At 44.0% G+C, this 21,324-nt stretch overlaps 3 protein-coding genes across 3 annotated transcripts in view; all 3 read left to right on the top strand.

The window, feature by feature from the left end:
• Positions 1–798, top strand: part of slc4a11 (solute carrier family 4 member 11) — a gene marked incomplete at both ends in the record, with an annotated part of 77,325 nt that extends 76,527 nt beyond the window's left edge. The window contains one exon of the mRNA XM_079174972.1: positions 732–798. Coding sequence (XP_079031098.1) covers positions 732–798 — 67 coding nt within the window. The remainder of the gene's footprint in view (positions 1–731) is intronic.
• Positions 799–5,675: 4,877 nt separating this feature from the next.
• Positions 5,676–11,519, top strand: rpia (ribose 5-phosphate isomerase A (ribose 5-phosphate epimerase); the record flags this gene model as incomplete). The annotated part of the gene is made up of 9 exons (XM_079175054.1): positions 5,676–5,840; positions 6,569–6,629; positions 7,075–7,130; positions 7,535–7,594; positions 7,799–7,863; positions 7,943–8,011; positions 8,108–8,249; positions 8,974–9,073; positions 9,507–11,519. The coding sequence occupies 9 exons, from the start codon at positions 5,676–5,678 to the stop codon at positions 9,602–9,604; spliced, it is 816 nt and encodes a 271-aa protein (XP_079031180.1). The 3' UTR covers positions 9,605–11,519.
• Positions 11,520–12,816: 1,297 nt separating this feature from the next.
• The window catches only part of eif2ak3 (eukaryotic translation initiation factor 2-alpha kinase 3), a 28,744-nt gene continuing 20,236 nt past the window's right edge, over positions 12,817–21,324 (top strand). Inside the window, exon 1 of the mRNA XM_079174203.1 lies at positions 12,817–13,268. Coding sequence (XP_079030329.1) covers positions 12,970–13,268 — 299 coding nt within the window. The 5' untranslated portion in view covers positions 12,817–12,969. The remainder of the gene's footprint in view (positions 13,269–21,324) is intronic.

The following is a 21,324-nucleotide window of genomic DNA, read 5'->3' on the forward strand; positions in this document are numbered from 1 at the left end:
CATGTTGGCAGTTCAGAGCGACTCGTTTAATCGTTGAGACTTCACAGGGTTCAGTGAAGAGACTCGCGTGTCAACAGCACTCACATAGTTAAACATTTCTAACTGTAAAATCCCCCCTGAAACTACACAACACCTGTACGTCATAATACTCCTCAACCATTGTTAAGACTAACTATTTCGTTAGCACACAGTTGGCTATTTACATTATCTGACTGTTAAACTGCTAAATGCTCCACTGTGCTAACCAGCTAGAGTACAGCAGCTAATCACGGCAATGAGACTGAACCAAAGCAGATGAGTTGTGGGATGTAAAACCGATCAGCGTGAGGATGTGTTCTCAGCTCTGTAGAGCTGAGGGGAACTGCAACACCTTCCTCATGAGCGTAATCCTTTCATCCATATATACGATTGGTGATTGGAGCAGCTTTAACGCAGACATCGTGTACAGTTTGGATCGGTGCATGTTGTGCTGCCTCAACGGTTGCATCAGAAAGTATGTTTTTGAGTCCCGAGTATCGGTTTGCAGTTGATATGCAGTATAATCAGCAATTCCCCACGCAGATCTCTGCTGCCATTGTGCACACTTTCGTTGATTCGATCTCTTGTACTAGTGAGAAGGAAGCGATGAGTCTAATCTGATAAGATCTGACATGCTGGTGGTGTTTTCTGTCCTCTGTTTTCTTTCTCCGTGCCGGTCTGACTGACATCGATTCTGTCTGCTCTGTGTTTAGGAACAACGTGCTTCCTCATATCATTGAGGCCAAATACTTGGACATAATGGATGCCCAACACATGTAGCCACAGATGGAGACGAGTTCTGGATCCACAAATAGACGTCTGGAATTTAAATAAAAAGGGAAAAAAAAAAGAAATGAGGATTTAAAAAAAACAACAACATATTTTTCAATGCAAAACTGTACGGAAGCAAAAAGGAGATAAATACCGACTGTTTTGATTTTTGTATCTGATAAGAACATTCTTACAGGTGAAGCACTGGAAATGTGAGAAGTCGCGTGAGAAAGAAAGATGAGAGCTGTGTGGGAAGTGTTTCCAAACGTGGACAGACTGCATCTCTCTGGGGGAAAGTTCTACCGAAATAAAAAACCCAGGAGCGTCCAGAACTCCCCGTTTCCCCTCCGCTTGACCCCCGTCAGCTAGTTCAGTGCCATATATACCTCCATGTTCTCCTCCCACACCTTTACATTTTATGGTAACATTTTACAATATCCTTACTGGAGTGTATTCATCTGTGTGTTAAGCTATGGATAAGTGCTTAAAGTACTCACTAATACTGTGTAAGTAATACAAATGCTGCCGGCATACATTGTAGAGCACGTAGAAAGGTGCAATGGCACAATGTAAGTTTGAACACTTTGCACTCACATTGTGTTTTTACACTGTCATTCGGGTGACTTCGACATACTTACGCTGTGTTGATAAGTACTTAAGTACTTCTCCGCGGATGAATTAACTGGTGGGAACGCTGCATTTAAGCCACTGCAAAGTAAATCTGTACCTTTTTTGTAATTCTGTCATTGTGCAGTGTTAAAACCTTGACATTCCTTCACCTTTTAGCTGTGATTCCCCCTTTTCTATGAAGGACACGTGCATATTTAGTTTCTAAGTCATTCCAACAACTATCAGTGTCCATGAAGGCGGAAAAAGGAAGGTGTGTATGTGTATGTGTGTGTGTGTGTGTGTGTGTGTGTGTGTGTGTCACAGGCACATCACTAGTCGATCCTTCATCTAGCTTCCTGCCAGCTCTTTCAAAAAACCACATTTTTACGGTAGAATTGAAGTACTCAGCCGAATACAATAAAACACATTCCACAAGTATTATATATGTAATTATTTAGAACGACAGCACAAACCAAAACATATAGTAAAATCTTTATCAAATTATGAATATATTAGAATATATTATGGAATTATACAAAAAGTATTTTAGGTTGAATTAAAATAGAATATTTATTTATCACGATGACAGTTTTATCTTTTTAAATACTAAATGAGAATTGTGTGTGTTTATCCCGAACTTTAAAGTAAAGTGTAACTCTCTGTTTGCTCCTTTACATTCCACGGTTACTGATTCTTGTGTTTTGAGCGTCTCGTCTCACATCTGGCTTTGCCGCGGTGTTTACATATCAAAGCCCCGTCCAGCTTCATGTCTACGTCCAACACGGTTCTGGTGCATTGCTAGTAAAGACGAAAGTCAGGTCAACTTTAAAATAAAAAAAGAAATAAAAAAAATATTTGTGAGCTTTGTATTCAACAAAATGCGTTAATTTTTTTATTTTTGTGAACGCGTGTTCAAAGATGAGTTTTAGAATAATCTGGTCTTGTTTTCTATTTAGATGTTATGATTAGATCAATGCTTGCAAACGTTGTCATGTAATAACCCCGACGTCTGGAAAGACTCTTGTTATCTAATACAAAAAGACAAAAAAAGTACATTTCTAAGCAAGCACTGGTTTGCTTATTAAAGCATGACTCATCTGGGTTTTTGATACAATGTAATGCCGATGGACATGTATCCTACACGACACAACAACAAAAAAGTAGCAAGTCAAACAGTAACTTCTCAATAAACTGAATGCAATGCTCAATATTCAGCAATACTGTGTATAAAAATAGAACTTCACTGGTGAGATCTGGGGTCCATCAGTGAAGCAAAGACAGGCCAGCTGTATTTTTAAGACACAAACTTGTCAGTCCATCCTCATGGTACAAAAAAAAAAGAAGAAGAAAAACTGCTCTGTGCTGATTCAATTATTAAGTTTGCCTGTCAACAAGGCATCCACGCTGCTGGATTTTATTACTTGCTTTCCCAACATCCAAATGGCAGCTCCCTCAAGCAGTTCTGTTCAACTTTGTCTTACAGATGTGAGAAAGATGTCCAATTTGAGCTGATGTCTCACGCCGAGATAGCAAGGCATGAAAGGAAAGCTCGACGGCATTTGCATAATCCTTGGATTAAGGCTTACTGGTTGAGAGAGATTGTGAAGGTATGAAGTAATATGTACAGTTTGCAACGCAGAGTTTAGTTTTTATCGAGTATCCATTATAATCCATGGCAAGGTATAAGTTTCAAACTTTGGACCGAGTACAGAGATTTAACCATTCTTCTTCTTATGTGCCAGTATTGTTGTTGTTCCTCGATATCTTCTCTGTACTGATGATTTTTGGAATAGCAGCAGACTTCTCTCAGAGGACTTAACATGGGATTCAGAGTGATAGACGTGTGAAACCTTGACTCCCCCTCTCGTAATTGGATTTGTTTAAAAATGACGTACTGTGGTGTTTCTTTCATTCTTTTTCTTTTCCTGATTTCATATAGCCTACTTTTTCTAATCATGAATGTAAGGTGTGGATTTTTATATAGCATAATAATTTAGGTGTCAAACAGAATCTGTAATTTTGTCAAAAAGATCAGCTATATTTGTAAGCTGTAATATGTAAAAATGAGAAAAAAATGGTTATAAAACAGAATGTGTTGGTTTACTATAGTATATATATACTGTACACTGAAAAAGAGAAACTATCTCAAGCTGTTTGCCAAATAAAAAGTAGTAGTGATGTAAATACTCGTGTGCGTGTGTTCATTGAGGTGTCAATGGGCGGATTATGATCGAATGGGCTTCTGGGTGCAGACTTGTAAAACGCCCCCCCACCAGGCTCTATGTTCTGCATCACATTACAAGTGTTTCAGTCTTTTTGTGCTGTTTTTTGTCTGTGTTTGCTTTGTGTCTCTTTGTAGTTGTTCTGTGTATCTTTGTGGTTGTTTTGTGTCTCTTTTTGTTTTTGTCTCTTTGTAGTTGTTTTGTTTTTGTGGCTGTTTTGTCTTCTTGTAGTCATTTTGTTTCTCTGTGTGGTTTTGTGTATCTTTGTAATTGTTTTGTAGTTTTCTGTCTGGTTGTTTTGCCTCATTTTGCAGCTGTTTTGCATCTCTTTGCAGCTGTTTTTGTCTCTTTGTAAGCCTTTTGTTTTTTCGTGGTCATTTTGAGTCTCTTCCTTGTTGGTACGTGTCTCTTCGAGGAGAAGGCCAGGGGGGCCTCTGACACTTCGGGCCCTTGGACTGGTTCCAGTTCAATAATCCATCCATGTCTTTGTCAGAAACGTTGGACCACAGTAAAATATTTAAATTACTTAATGAATTACAAATGAATGCCGATGATCCCCTAGCGCCATCATCAGGACAAACGTTCTCCTTTTTTTCCATTATAGGTACTACAAAGGGTCAATAGGTCTAAATAGACATAAAATATATGAATTTACACACAAATCTGTTGCGGAGACACTCAACAGGATACTCTCTTCGTGTAGGAATACAATTCATTGCAAGAATTATAGCACTGAATACCAACCAAAATGTGGCAATATAGTAACATACTTAAAGCTGGTCAGACTTTGGTCACATTGTTAACAGGAAAAAGGATTTTAGTTTTAACAGAATATAATGTTTTGCTTTTTAATTTAATGAAAATGTTTGTTGTTTTTCGACAAATATATTTTTTTATTCCGAAATGAGGACACAACAGAGAACACAGGATGAACAGTACACGGGGGAGAGAGGTTTAAATCAATTTATTTCTGCATATCCCATTAAAAACACATGACTCCCATGAGGGAAGACTGTCAAATGTAAACCTCTGCACCAGCTCTCTCTGATGTCTCTCCCAAAGCTGAAATGACAACTGAACCGCACCCTTTGTTGTGCACAAGAAAACTATCAAATCCCAACTGGCAGATAGACTGTAATGAAATCTACAGAGCAGATTTCCAGCCCCCTAGAGAATTAACCCTTTGTATTTCGGACACGTTCCTCTTGTACCACCCTCAGGCCAAAATGTCAACTTTACTCGTGAGGAATCTCATAATTTAATATGAATACTGTGAACATTGCTGAGCTCTGTCATGCTCCCAACGGGATGAACCATTTAAGTTGTACTGACCCCCATGGCTTTTCCTCTGGCGCCACCCTCAGGACAAAATGTAGATGTTCAGCTCCACCACTCAGTATGAAGGCGCCAGGTGGTATTTTGAATTTGCATTATTAGTTATGTTACACACAAACAATCCTCAAAAAGCCATGCAGCAGACAGGGAAGCCTCTCTGAGTGCTTCTGTTCAGCTGCGCAGATAAACGCAGATCTCCAAGTCATATGCTACAGACTGGACAGATGATTATAGAAATATCCCCATGGTAAGTCATAATTCTGACTGATTATTCTGACTTTTGAGGTCACAATTCCTTTTTATCTAATAATTTCGACTTTATCTCATAGTTATTAGTTGTTATTTTGTAATCTTTACTTTTTATTGCATAATTATGACTTTAATCTCATAATTGTGACATTTTATTGAATAATTGTATCTAATAATTTCGTCTTTTTATCTGATCATTTTGACCTTTCATAATTATGATTTACCATGGAAAATTATTATTATCACAGCTATGTGTTCATCTCATTGTTGTCTTTCACTGACATAAATGGGTTTCTATATAAACAGGATTAAAAGCAAACACACATTAAAACGCCTCACTCCACTTCCTGGTGCGGAGGGGAAATCTATCTCTCTCTCTCTCTCTCGCGCGCGCGCGCGCTCTCTCCCTCTCTCTCTCTCTCTCTCCCTCTCTCTCTCTCTCTCTCTCTCTCTCTCTCGGTGGGCCGGGTCATGAGGCTCCAGAGGTGTGTCTCCTTCAGTAAACGCGCCGCTGGATTTCTCCCTCCAGCGTCTTGGGGGCAGAAACACGCGCGTCCGTTCACTCAGTCCGCCGCTATCATGGCAGAGGAGGCGAAGAAACTGGCCGCTTACGCCGCAGTGGACAACCACGTCCAGGTAAAATGAACCGCAACACAGCGGTGTCCCTGTCGGCTAACTCGTCCACGTGTGTCCGCAGCCAGCTACGGCTGAAGTCTACACCAGCTCAGGCATTTGTAGTCTTTGCTGCAGACCCAGATGCTAGCATGCTAGCAAAGTTAGCTACTTCACTAAACAGAGATGGAACGTTCCGTTAGCCTAGCTTGCTAACTTATTGCCGTTATCTAACTAGCACGGTTTGGGAGGGAATTAGCTCGGTGTTATGCATTGCTTGTGGCATTAAGGACTAAATATACTAGCCGTATGTTACATCATGTGTGTGTTGGCTGCTAGCAAGACGGTCAATGTAGTTTTAAGTGATGGACAAATGGAGATAGATGAGCTAACATGTTGTGCATGAAATGGGAAACAGAAGCTGCAGAGATGTTGCTGTTTTGTGTATTATGCATGGCTTTGTCAATAGTAAATATATAGATTATATAGAGCAGGGATTTAACAGTTTGAGTCATGAAATGTCAGCTACAAGAAGTGGACAAAATGAAGTGCAAGAAAAACAACAGTCCTCAGAGAAATCCTAATCTTGTTTTTTTGAGGCTGTAATTTAAGTCTTGCACGTGTGTGTTCAAGCTTTAACACTTAAACACACTTTAATATAACAACTCCACTGTTCCTCTTATTGTGTCCCTCATTTCAAAACACCTGCAGTCAAACTAATGTCTCTGAACTTTATGTTCCGTCTCTCACAGAACAACCAGGTGGTCGGAGTCGGCAGCGGATCGACCATCGTCTACGCTGTGGACAGACTAGGTGAGTGAAACCACTTTTAGACGTAATCTACGGGGCTCCTGATGTCTCAGATATAAAGCATACCAATCAGTATAATAAGTGTACACTATATTTAGAATATTTTCACTGCTTTACCTTGAAGTGAGACAGACATTTCTGACCAGAAACTGAGGCGTTGTATCCATCTATGCTCTCTCCTAAGCCACCAGCTGTGAATATATTGTAAATATAGAGAACACGTAGACCGATATTGATTCGGTATTTAAAACATGTTCTGCGGCTAACCCCTGTCCACAGGAATACATTGTTTTGCTCTCCTGTCTGCCAACTGCTATCTACAGTCGGTAATACACTGACTATGGATGAGTACCTCGTACAACCCCACTTAAAAACATCCGAACCATCCCTTTGAGGTAAAACCATTCACCATCCCTTCATTTCTAACTTTGTGTGTGTTTTGTTCCAGCTGAGCGAGTGCGTCAGGAGAAGCTCAACATCGTGTGTGTGCCCACCTCCTTCCAGGTCGGTTTGAGATCATTAATCTTACTTGTAGACCAGCGTGACTTCTCATTATTGTCATCCTGGTGGCGTAATGCTGTGTACACAGTGTTTGGCAACAGCATGCACTGTAACATTGTGGCTTCATTACCACACACACACACACACACACACACACACACACACACACACACACACACACACACACACACACACACACACACACACACACACACACACACACAATCCTCTATCTTCTTTTGCATATAAATGAAACATTTATTCAGAGTGACTTGCAAGAGACGGTGCATTAATCATATTTTACAAACGTGCCTTTTGTTACAATAATAAATGCACAAATTGAAAACAGTGAAGCAGCTTGTGGTCGTCACATGTGGTCCCGTCTGTCTGCTTGTCCTCTCCCACAGGCCCGTCAGCTGATTCTGCAGCACGGCCTCACGCTGTCGGATCTGGACAGGCACCCAGAGGTATGACGAGCTCGTTGCAAATGAACCTTGAAGGGCCACAATATGTTGGCCCTCCAACACTGTCAGCTTGATTTGGAGCGTTGGGGGGAAGTTATGCCCGAGCAACTGCAAAGAAAACAAAAAAACACGAGTGGTGGAGCTGTAGAGAAACGCTTCCTTTTGCTTTGTTGTCTGCTGTAATAAGTTCACATGGCTCCCACACAGCTGGATGTGGCGATTGACGGAGCAGACGAAGTGGACGCAGATCTGACGCTGATAAAAGGTGGAGGGTGAGTACGGCTTCATACAGACGGCAGAACATCTCCAGCGTCTTTCTGTCTCACACTCGTCCCTCTCTCTGTCTCACAGCGGCTGCCTGACGCAGGAGAAGATTGTAGCCAGCTGCGCTAAACATTTTGTTGTCATTGCAGACTACAGGTTTGTGTTCATCCAGCAGAAGGAAACACACTTATACAGTACAGGTGAATGAGCGTGTGGCCAGATGTGCTTCTCATCTTCCTCTTCCTCTCTCAGGAAGGACTCCAAGGCTCTGGGCCAGCAGTGGAAGAAGGGAGTTCCTATCGAGGTGATCCCCATGGCGTACGTTCCCGTCTCCAGGACCATAGCCAAGCGCTTCGGAGGGGAGGCCAACCTGCGGATGGCTGTCAGTAAAGCAGTACGTGTTCTTCTGTTTATTCGCAGCTTTGCGTGTTGTTGCTCCTGGATATGTTTCAGAGTTTTCACACATTGCTGTTGGATCCCTCTGGCTCTCTCTCTCCGGGGGCTTGTTGGAGTCCTATAGTCCAGGTTTAGAATGATGGGTGGTGGTGATGTACTAAAGCCAGAAGAGCCTAAATGTCCCGTTGGCGAGACATTGAATGTTCACTCACTGCCGTCTGATCTAGACCACATTACTGGCTGGAATGGCTTCAGTGTCAATCCCAATGTAACTGCATCTTTCTGGTGTTAAGCTTAGAGTACCCTGTGGAGTGATGACCTGGTTAGCGGGTCCCCGCTTTGTTTGTTTAGTACGCACAGACCTCCACATGAGCACGCTGGTGACGCACGGATTGTGCTGCAATGTGCGAGCAAAGGTCGTGAAGAAGAAGACTGCAAGCTTGCAGATATGGATGTACACAATGTATGGTTTTGAAGTACTTTAAAAATAATTGTTTTACGTGGAAGGAAATGCATTCAACCCTTTTGGAAGTGCACTTTTGTTTGTTTACAAGAAGACTCCACATGTGACAAACATGACTCTTGACCTGTACCCGCTCTCAACAGTGTGTAGAGTGGACCGTTAATGGTTTACTGCAGTTCTTTTCAAACTAGCTCTCTGGCTGTTTGGATTTAGTTGTTTTTCTAAAGCTTGATGGAGTTTGTGTCGTTGTGGCTCTCAGGGTCCTGTGGTCACCGACAACAGCAACTTCCTCCTGGACTGGAAGTTTGAGCGCGCTGAGAACTGGAAGGAAGTCAACGCCGCCATCAAGATGATTCCAGGTGAGGAGCTCGCTCATGACGTACAACCACAGACTGTATATACGAAGTGGGCGTCGGCATCGTGACGTCACACATCGGTTTGTGGACTTCGGCATACTCTGCTTTATGGTCTGTTTGACTCTAAATAGACCATCATGTACTAAATGAACATCATGCTGTACTGAAGAAGACTTGAAACTAGAGATTGAGACCATAAACTCATGTTTACAATGTTTACTGAGGTAAACATGAGTCGCCCCCTGCTGGACATTACAGAGAATGCAGTTTTAAGACATTTCTACATCGGCTTCACTCGGCAGAATCGGAGGTTGCCGTCTGGTTATAACCTCTGAGAAATGTTGGTTGTGTGTATAATGTGCTTATAATTTAAAACATTGGTGATCAGCCTTCTAAACTGGGTTTGTTTGTGTGCTTGTGTGCGTGTCCTCTTCAGGCGTGGTGGAGACGGGGCTTTTCGTCGGCATGGCTGAACGGGCCTACTTCGGGATGGAGGATGGCAGCGTGCAGGTTCGAGATCCTCCCGTCAACTGAGGAAGTCATGTTCACTGCAGCCACTTCCTCCTCAATGACCTCACTCTACCCCACAAGTGCCGTGTTCATGATTTCCACCCGACCGTGTTCGGACAGAGCTGCACAACTGGACAAAAACTGTTCACACACCTCAAAACCAAACTATTGAGGATCACTTGGTTTCCTCATCCTGTGAGCTTTAAAGTGCCTGATGAGTAAAGTCAAGTGCATCTCATATATATATATATATATATATATATATATATATATATATATATATATATAGTTTCTCATTTAGCTGCCTGGTCCCACTGGGAATGTTGGCTCTTCCTGTAATAAGCGGGTTTGACTGACTGTATGCAGAGCTGTGGTGAGTCACTGCAGAATGAACCTAAGGAGTGCCTTGAGATTATATTTGAAGTCCTATTTAGAGAAATGATGCGATTAAAGGTACATTTAAAAGCTCACAGTCATTTGTCAGACTTTTGGCCTCTGCTGGGCTGCTGCCATGAGATCACAGAGAGAGTAACATGAAGTCTGCTACACCAACAAGAAATCATGCTTACCCACAAGTTAATTTCTTGAATTAATATGCTAATTTAAACTGAATTAAAAAAAAAAGCAACAAAATTAATGAGATCTTTGACAATTAAGGGAAACCCTGTGGTGCATGTATGAAACTTCCATTATTTGATTATCGTGTGACAATAATCCGGTGTTGCCCACATACCGTATAGCACACAGGTGGGCTGTAATGAATGTCATGTAAATTTAGGCTTTTTAAACGTAGACGTTTCAACGGAAAAACACGAAACTGGTCCTCGCACAGTAGAACGTTACCAATAGGCCTCTGCACCGAGAATGGGTTGAGAGCGTGCACTTCCTGTTTCATCTGGAACGTGACGTTTCTCAGTGTGGCAGCTCAGCTCTGTGCCTCGGTGTGACTGAAGCTCCTGGTTCTTTCAGTGGATCGTTTAGTGACATCATACTGATTTTGTTTTTCCATCTAAAGCGTTCAGATGACTCGCCGACAACTTTGCATCCTCTTTACTAAGAGTTGCACTTCCTGAAAGGAACTTATCGGATATATGTTTAAATGTGCGTCACGATACAGGAGTTCCTCTCCTCAGCTGGTAAATTTGAGCGTATGATGGACCAATAATCTGGTTTCCTGATTGAAGACAGTTTGTGTTTCGTCTCTTTCTGTTGGGTTAAACTAGTCCGTGGACAGAGGTAAAGTCCACATCATAACCACTGACTGTGTTCCTTCATGCATGTACCTCCCTCCACTGTGCTGGCTCGCCGTTGTGCCTGCAGGTTACTTTGTGGTAGCATATCTTATTCCTTACACCAAGCCATCTGTTCACACACAGTCTTGTTGCCATCACCTTTAGTTTTAGATCTAGCTATAAAGAGAGCGTTTTGAGGAGATGATGATGGCCACGTGTGCTGTAAAATGGTCCCAGTACGCTTTATGTGCCTTTGCAGCGCCCCGTTTTATTCCGATGTAGCGGCATCACTTCATTATGTAGCTGGTCGTGTTGTTGTGAGGGGCTCTCAAAAGAGAACCGACCACGATATTTCAGACATCTTTCATTCTGGAATGCAGCTATTCACTCTGCTTTTGGCTCACGGTGCCTTACACCCTGCTGTTGTTGTTGTTCTATGTTTATGTGTTTTGAATTTGCAAGCAAATCTGTCTACAAATCTGTCTACAAGCCACTGTTGTGTTATGTTCTATTAAAGTCTTAATTCTCATAAATCAAATGGAAGTGGATGACGTGTAAAGTTGAACTGAGATGCGTCTGATACAGGTTGTACACCATGGGTTTTTTTTTTGCACCAGAATTTCTGTTATTACTTTCTTTACCAATTGACTGTGAACATCATTTTGCTGTGACGGTACTATTTTCTTTGTCGACCAATACAGAACCATGATAACAGTATGCCTTGTGTTTCTTTTTATTACTGAGAATTTGGTAAAAAACTTAATTTTTGTCATTCTATCATTGACTGGTTTTAGTTTTAGTTTTTCAGATGTGAATATTTGCGTTGTCTTGTATGATAGAAAACTAAATATTGAGTTTTGGACAAAACAAGCAATTATTTACTCCAATTTGGGCTAGTTTCTATAATCCATTTATCAACAAAATAATCACCAAAGTAATTGACAATGTAGATAATTGTTAGTTGCAGTTGATGTAAGTGAGTTTCTTTTGAGTTTGTGTATTTTTTTATGGAACAGACCTTGCTTTGTAAGTACATTAAATTAAACATTACAAATATTTTGATATCAAAGACGATGGGGGTGGGAAAACAACCTTGATGGTGCCATTCTCCTCTATGGTCACCAGGGGGCGCTTTTATTCTGCTAGTTCAACAGGGTTCACTATCTGACCTTTATACCACTCATTATTCAGAGATATACTAACTGTATACAGTGAGCAACTAACTCTGCAGCTACACGTGCTGCTGTGTCTTACAGTAGCTCTCATGTACATTTATGAAAACATAATTTAGGAACTTGAAAGCTTCGTGGCCGCCACGGAGTTTTATTTGAGTTTCTGTTTTTAAAACTAAATTCCATGACGTACTATTATGTCATAGCCCTTTCCTGTTTGTTTGCACTAGCAAAACTCGTGATCAGGAACAGGAAATGCAGCTCTACAGTGAAGCCACGTTGAAGCTTTCTTGTCGGCTGTCCTGACAACTACTCTTGATTGACAGCTGAACTATCCAGTGTCGTGCTTACGTTTGGTCCGCGAGGGCAGAAACCGACCAATGGCGTTGTTGCTGTGACAGCTTCGTCTCTCTCATTGGACGGCACATCCCAGCCAACCCGCCACAGGATTCGCCATCGGGGATTTTTTTGCGTCACCTTTTGCTCCCGTTGTGTGCCAGCCGGCCAGGTGCGCATGCGCTGTTTTGACACACACCCGATTAGCCAATAAGACGAACTGTTTGGGGGGCTGGAACATTCCGAGCCCGCCTTCTTGAGTGACAGGACTCTGCTGCAATCGTATTCTGCTTAGTATGCGAGTATGCGTGATTGACAGCGAACGGCCCAATGAGAAACGGCTGGGTGACACTTTAACGGACGTAGGGATTTGACCGTCCAATCCCAGTGTAGAAACAAGGCGGGGCTTAGCGTTACCAAGGCATGTCTTGAGTCAAGTATAAAGGGAATAACATGGTGTCCCAGTGGCTGTTTATGTTTACTTAAAGAACAGATTTGAAAGGGCGTTTTTACAAGACACCTCGGGATTTTATTTTGTAGTTCCACAGTTGTTGTTTTTTTTTGGTGCACTTTAACTTTTTTTATGTTAAGATTTACAAGACCTAGTGGCATGTAAATCTCATACTTCACTAATGTGCCAGTCTTACAAATGGAAAGGGGGCTTCACTTTGGAAACGTGAGCATTTCCCTGGTGCTCCTGCTGTTGCTGAAAGCGCTCACTGGATTCGGAACCACGCACGCTCACCAGGGCTCAGCCATCGGGGGTTCACGGTCGACCTCGGAGGGGGAAGATGGTGCAGGAAGAGGAGTCATGGAGTGCGGCTTGGGCAACGTCGGCTCCTCTCCGGTCATTGTAGCTGACGTTACCGTGGAGGATGACGAGAACGGGTCGGAGGCGGAGGCCGACGAGTCGTTCGGAGAAAGTAACGGAAACGTCCAACCGACAAGGTACAACACATTTAATTTTATTTTAATTAAGTGTAACGTCAAACTGTTAAGTAACTGTCGCAGCCACGGATATTTTTACGCATGCAACATGTTAAACGAACGAAATGTGGACGAGCCCCAACATGACAAACTAAATTAAAACAAGAAAACTCTATTTTTCTTCTTTAAACCAACTAAAACAATCGCATTGATTGACAGTCTCTTGCTTTTGACACGTGCTAAGTATTCCTCCTCCAAAAGTTGTTGTGGTTGTTTGTGTCACACCTCGTTTTGACGTGTTATCCAGCTCATCCTCCCGTGTTGTGTTGATATATTCTTATGAAAGAAATGTTAAGAGTTGACATCAAACTGGTGGAGCACAAAACATACAAAAAAAAAAAAAGACAAGTGTGACTTCATGTTGATGTGTCAAAGTTTAAAAAGGCGACACGCGGATAACTGGAACTGGCTAATTCTGGAGAAATGATACGTGGTCGTTGTGTTTACGCATCATAGTGTGTTAAAAGTGGCCTTTTTTAGGAAATCGACTATAAACACGCTATAGTTCATCGACCACAAGTGTGTGTGTGTGTGTGTGTGTGTGTGGTTGGATGATGTGTTCCTGCGCGCTGACAGCAGCCTGTCACGAAACCAAAGTGTTCCACCGTGGAGCTGGTGACATGTTCTGAACTGACATGTTGGTATTTGTTAGAACGTGTCTCGATACCGACCATGCACGTTAAAAAGAAACTGGAAATCCAGGTGACGTTGTAATCGTGCTCGTCACTCAGAGCACAGTTAAGTCCCGCACATCTGAGAAGTTGCAAAACTGCACGTTTGCGTGGTGGTGGTTGTGTTATCCCACAGAGACCCCTGTGCATGAGGGGGGGGGGGGGCCTAATCACTTGACAACAGAGACAGCGTCCACTCAGGACCCTCCGCTTATCTGCTCCTGTCAGCAGATAGGCTGCTGTCTGAGCTGGGAAAAGTAAAGTCGGGAAGAAGTCCCTTTTTATTTTAATTAACCACACTTAATTGGGAATTAATATTTGTGGCATTTCAAAGCTGTGACAAAGTGTCTCTGCAGCGTAATGAAAAAGATGTCTGAAGGGTTTGATTCTGTCTGTTGTTGCTTAACAAAGTAGAAATAAGTGGAGTATCTTCAGATAGATATCATGGTCCTAGTTAGGGATTATGTCCTGGAGTTAACCTGAAACCAGTTGTAAACGAGAAAGCATGCGATTGGGCGCTCCACCGCTCAGGCACCAAGAACACAAATCAAACATGACGAGTGCGTGTTAATATTTTATGGCTGTTATGCGAAGACATGCCGCTCAGCTGAGGAATGAATCCCCGGCATCCTGTCAGTCAAAAGTTTAGGACTTCACGCTGGTTTACTGAACCCCCGTCAGACCTGCTGCTGCTGCCCAAAGTGAGACGCAGCTCTTGGCGCAGTGGGTAGGGCAATTGATTTAGTCTTCCCTGGTAAACAGCAGGTTCTGACGCCCACCTTTAGATGTTTGGCGCAGTGTTTTCTTCATGATGGTCCTTCTCTCTGCCATCTTTGTGTTTTTTTATGTACCAGGACCATTCCAGACACTTCTGACTGTGCTGCAGCGTCTACATTCATTCTTAGTCCGCCGAAGCACATCAGGCCGTTCTCTAAATTATTCTCTGTGTAGTTTTCTACATGTGCTGCTCAGTCAGAAGATTGAAAACATTGTTAAAGTCCAACCTTTTTTTCTTACCCTAATACTAAAACTTGCTGCTGTGCCTCCTCCGGTAAGAAACACAATGCAGCACGATTCCCAATTTGCAGTCCCTGTGTTTAATCTTGCACCTCACGGAAAGGCTTCCTGACAACCCCCAAAGCCTCACATATTAGTGCTTGTTATGTGGGATGCCATACAAACCCAGCATTGTCACAACAGGGAGCTACTGAGCACGCCGAGCAGCCGGCCCCACGGAGCTCAAGTCGAGACCAATAGCTGTAATTAATATTCCCATTTTGTTATTTTGGAAAAGACGGAGGAAAAAAGAAGAAAAAGCTGTTTTACATGATGTCTACAAGAATACAGTGTTTGTGTACACCGCTGCGCTGCTCACGCCCAGTGCACCGCCTCACAAACCTATCAGGAGATAAGTGATGGTGAAGTGTCTCTGGGCGAGAGGGCAACGCACGGGGAAGGTCTTCGAGGAGGGTCAGGCTCCTGCCTCTAGTACAGCAGGAAGATGAGATTGAAAGTAATTGTTGGAGCAGTTTGCTCGGGCTCTGCAGCGTCACACCCGGCCACCGCTCGCTCTCTGAGCCCAAAACGTTCGATTCCCAAAGAGACAAACCCACCTGCGTCGGTCCCTTTCTGTTGGTTTGGACCCTCCTTCCTCACTTTGTCTGTGGACCGCTTTCTCTTTCCCGTCTCTCGGGGATCTTCCTCACATATATACGTAGTTTGTCTGCCTCCACGTATTGGCTTTGCGTCATCTCATATCGACCACCTTTTTGGTTAATATGTACAATTTATCATCCAAAGCATCGACGCTTTAAAGTGTTCCTTTCCCTCTTTTGTTTTTGGTTTATTACATGAAAAATATTCCTGAAATATTGGCACAAAAGTTAGTTTTTGGTACTTTAGTCTAATTGTGTAATGATCGAAGTGCAATGAACAAAGTTTTTTATTTCTGTCAGTTTTCAAAATGCTACCGCAGAGGGTGTGAATCTACACATCATCCCAATAACAAACAGTAAACACCGATATGTAGAAGTCAACAAGATAAACAATTTACAAAGTAGCTCGGGAGGCAGACACAGGAAGGCTGAATTATTCATTCAGCAGCCTGTCTGTAAAACAACAACATATGTTAAAGGTGACAGCTTTAGCTGCGATAATAACGACCTCATGATATAATAATGCTCATAATAATGAAGGTTGTCTTTTTAACTTGTGTCAAAACACAGTAAGACCTCCGATCACATCCTGCGTGTCTCTCTGCCTGGATGTCTTTGTTGAAGTCTGTCCCTCCCTTGCATTTATTCTTTGTCTCTTGCTCTCATATTGTGTCTCACACACACACACACCTCTCACACTCCTTCCCCAATGCTCTCCCTTACCTTCACACACACACACACACGTTGCTTTTTAATGTCACCCCTTGAGTATATACTCTACTCCATGCTCTGTTTCCATCCATCTGTCAGGAGAATTGCCGTTGAACTTTAAAAATGCCACAAGAAATGAAACATGATTTAAGTATGTTTCTTTGTTTAGGCTAATTTCAACTTCCAAAATGTCAGAAAACACATTTACAACAGAGGGAGCACATGTCTAAACGTGGTTTAACAAACACAGTGATGACCGTGAACTTCAAAAACGAGAAGAAACCCCGCCGTGACTTCAGTGTGAAGCAATAAAATAGAACATTTTTAGGGAAGTAATTGTTTTTTTTTATGTCCGGCATTAATTAGGTCAGCCTTTTTGAAAAGGTATCGCTGTTTGCTTCCGTGACCTTTTCAAGGCTTTTACCTGCGGCTGCTGCTGCTCTCCAAGTCAAACAGACGAGGTCCTGTGGCGATAATAAGAATGTTAACACACCCTTGATCAACTTTACAGAGTCACTGTTTCAAAGAACAAGAGTTACGGCCTTGCTCGTGGCACAAAATCCAAACGTATGAACCCCGTTCCACCCCCGGAAGCATTACTATCTGTTATCACAACTCTCCCGGCCTGGATCCCTTTGTGTTGGTGAGGGAACAGAGTGGAGCGCTTCAAACACAGACTCTTGAAAACAACCGGTCTACGCTCAGATGTCACATTTTTTTTTAAAGTTTCTGTCAGTTGCAGTCGTTTGGTTTTCTTCTCATCCCCGTTCCCTCCTCCGCGCCCGTATCCCGTAATCTATAAATATGCGAGATGTTCACTTTCATCCGGCCTTCAGTTTGTGACGAAAAGGCTGCGTCGGCTGACGGCTGTCACCTCACGTTTACCGCTGCCGTCTATACGTTACAACCTCTGCTCTGGAGACAAGGTGTTTACATCTGTCTCAGTGCATATATATATATATATGTATATGTGTGTGTATATATATATATATATATATATATATATATATGTGAGCGCATACATGTTTGAAGGCTTTTGTGTGTGTGTGTGGATGTGAATCATGCATGTGACGGCGCTGCCAGGTTTGACGCCTCCGCCAGTGAGTGAGCGCTCCATCGGGGGGGGGGGGGGGCCTCCAGCACCTTAGGGAGCACTTGGAGGTGAGAAGAGAGAGGACAGCAGCTTTGTTTGAACCTGCTACACCCCCCCCCCCCCACACCCCACACCCCCCCTCAGGGCCCTGTGTAGCGGCAACAGCTCTTCTGGGCCGCCGTGCTTGCCGGCTGGCTCCCACCAGCCTACTGCTTAGCAACAGCCAATCCGCCGAGCCGGGCGACTTGTCGGCCAATTGCGTCGGAGAGACGGGCTAGTGCTCTGAATTTGAGTTGGCCACATGGGTCTGTCTATAGTTAGGTAAAGGGGGAGGAGGAAGAGAGTCTTTTTTTTCTTCTTCTTCTTTTTGGAGGGGAGAGTTCATTTCCCTTGTTTTGTTTTTTTCTAACTTTCAGCAGTCCACTTCATGTAACCGGGGAGATGTCGAGGCTCTTATAAATAGAAACTGTCCCCAAAATAACAGGTCAAGATGAGAATGATTGGACTCACTCTGAGAAGTTTTAATTGAGCACTTTGAGCCCGGTTCTTGTCACTGCATCGTGTTTAACTCCATCTCTCTGAACCTGTTTCATCCTCGCTGTCTTCTCTTTACGTAACCGTGTTTGCATCCGTGTCTGGTGCTTTGTCTCTTATTCAAGTATTTCTCATGTTATTGCTCTCTGTAATGATGTTAAAGTTCTTGTTTAGTGTGCAGATGTTACTGATGGTGAGACGTGATCATCTTTAGTGTCTTTGTCACTGACTTCCTGACTCTTCCTCTGCACTTGATGAACACCGTCTGGGTGACAGAAGAGCGTGATGAGGTTTTTGCCGGTTGTGTCATAACCGTGTGTAGTGACAGAAGCACTAACCAGTTCTTCATCAATAACATAATACTTTGTTTTGAATATGTTATCAAGAGGAATGAGTTTATTGGGTCAGTGGCTATTTGTGGTAAGTCGGCAGGACCCATCCTGCAGCACTGCAGTATGGGTGGGGCAGAGGCAGAAAGGTGGGATGCTCAGAGAGGGAGGGAGGGAGGGAGGGAGGGAGGATGAAAACAAGGAGCTAGCTGCTGGTTAGCAGGGCCATGCTGTCTTGTTTTCACTCTCGGTGGCTCCTCACTGCTTAGCAACAACGAATCAGATCCTCGGATCAGAGCTGCAGCCCGGCCAATCAGCCGGCAGGAGTGTGGCGCCATAGAGTTTGGATTTTACCACGTGTGAGGTGATACGGGTTGGAGAGGGGAGCGCACTTATGCAGGAGGAGAGAGAGAGCGAGAGAGAGAGGGAGAGGGTGATGGCAACGCTTTTAATGGTGTGTGTGTGTGTGTGTGTGTGTTGTATCCGAGTACTAGAAGTTTTCTTCCTGTTGTTTTTCTAAACCACACCCTTTGCTGTCTGCTGCGGTGGTCTGCTGCAGTGACCCTGGTGGATGAGGTCGGTGTTTAAAGCAGACTGCTCATCTTCATTAGTTTGGCTTCAGCTGTTTATTTACCGGGTTTAGAGGACCGTTATATAAACCTTCAAATCACATTAAGCCGCGTTTGAGTGCAGGTGTTACTGGAGTGTCATCTGGGATTATTAGGTGCACTTCATGTTATTCTTGGACATTTAATCTTGTATTCATTTATACATTTAGGCATCGGTAGGAACATATTCATATATTCGTGTTTGACAAAGAAAGAGACACGGTTCAGGTTCCATGCTGTGTTGTGCTAACTGCCTGCAGGCCCCTTTTTAAATATCCTGAATTAGATTACAGGATTACCATTTATCTGAAAGATTAAGAAACGTATTTGACATTTGGCTTCATTCGCTCTCTCTGTAACCAGGCTGCTTGTGTTGTTTTCCAGATTCAGAATAAAAGTTATCTGTATGAATGTGCACAGGAATGCACTTGACTCCCCCCCCCCCCTGCTGGTGCAGCTGTTGGTGCTGGGTGCGGCCGGCTCAGAGCTGCATCCATAACTTTTCTCCCCACGTGCTCCCCATGCTCTCGTATTTTTGTTCTGCCTCTCTTCTGTGGCTGCGCGGCAGCCGAACTCTCCACACTCCAGCGTGCATCCAGGCTGCTCGCTGTTGCATGGTTACAGACACTTCTGCCCCGCTATTGGCTCGGAGTCTGCGGAGCTGCCCGCCCGTTGGCTAGGCGCAGAGGAAAAAGGAGCGCTCCCATTGGCCGCCGGGGCAGCGGAGGGCTGTTCTGATTGGTCCGCCTCGTCGGCTCCCCGCTCCTTGGAGACTTGGCCTGTGTAAACATCCTGGTTGCTTCTTTCAATGGAGTGTGTTTACCAGCAGCCCGGTATCGGTGGTGTGTGTATATGTGTGTGTGTGTGTGTGTGTGTGTGTGTGTGTGTGTGTGTGCGCAGACTGAGTGTCTCTGAGGAGCAGAGAGTCTGGTGAGAGCGAGGCTAATTGGCTCCCTGCTCCGCCATACGCTCTGTGATTGAAGAAGCAGTCTGCGGTATTATGACACTTTGACAGCATTACAGGCGAGCACGCTAACAACCCTCAGTCTGCTGGCAGCCTCACCACTCTCCTCTCTTTGTCGCTCTTCGTGCTCCATCCCAACGTCTTCTTCTTCGGGCGTCTCCGCCGCCCCGACTCTTGTCACAGTCGGCGTCTCCGGCCCCACAGGCTACATGTTATCCCCTTTGGTGGCGAGCAGAGCCGGCGGTGTCTCGGGGCCCAGACGTGGAAAATAAATTGCCTTCAAGTTCTAAATGATACAGTAGGGCTGTTTGTTATGTGTGAGTTGTTTTTATTGTTCGCTTTAGTACTATTTTTATAGCTACTCCTCCCCCCTCCCCCTCCTCCACTGCTCGTTTTCTCCATTACCATCACGATACCTTAAGTTGTAGAGTGAACCCCCCCCCCCCCCTCTCTACTCCTTCTTATCCTTTATCTGGAGTACAAAGACTCCACAAAAGCCTTTGATCTCCCCCCCTCACAATGAAATTCTTCTATCTCTTGCTCGCTCTCTCTCCATCCGTGATGTTGAACCCGATGCTCTCGGTGACTTCTTCTTCTGCCTCACTTTCACATTCACAGCATCACTCGGAGGGGGGCGGGGCCAGCCGAGCGAAGGCCGCCAAAAGCTTTCCACCCTCTCAGGGAGCCGACTGCTTAGCAACAACCAATCGGCCTAATATTTTTGGCAGGGTCTCGCAGCCAATCGAGAGGGTGAGAGCGGGCTTTAGCGCTGCGTTTTCATTGGTGGCTGAGAGGGAAAAACAATGTTTTTCTCAGAGCGCTACACTCCAGTGCGAGTGGCGGTGCTGATAATGCTTAGAGCAGATTTGGGGAGATAATCTTGGCTTTGATGGGGCTGAAAGACACATGGCTCATTATTGTTAAGTGATCCTATTTGCAGTTTTTATGCAAACTTCCAGATCTGAATCAACTAGCTGGTCCAGAGCGGTGAAGTGTAACGTCCCTGTGAATGTGTCAGTCTCTACAGCGAAGCGTAAGAGAAACCTTCCTGAAATTGATTTGCGCCGCTCTGAAACAATCCATTTCTTAGTTGTCCTCGGGCTTAAACATTGTTGAACACGCTCCTTCCCCTTTCAAGACCGGAGAGTGTTCGATAGGTCGGATCAATAAGGGATCAGTAGCTAGTCGGTATCAATTCACCTGCCGGTGTGAATACACTCGGCTTAAGTTAACAACTCTCACGCTGCACGTGAATAAAGATGATGGAGGGCGTCCACGTTTTTTCTTCCTGTATTTCATTGTGTTCGTTACAGTCTGAGATGTGAAAGTGAACAAGTGTAACAGCGCGTCTTCCCTCAGCAACTGCTGTCTAGGTGCCCTCGAGGGAAGCAGTTAAAACCCTCCATATGCCCCAGTGGCCCACAGAGGGAAGCTGCTCGAGTCCCAGCTGGG

The sequence above is a fragment of the Pholis gunnellus genome (assembly GCF_910591455.1).
Source record: "Pholis gunnellus genome assembly, chromosome: 15".
NCBI lineage: Eukaryota > Metazoa > Chordata > Actinopteri > Perciformes > Pholidae > Pholis > Pholis gunnellus.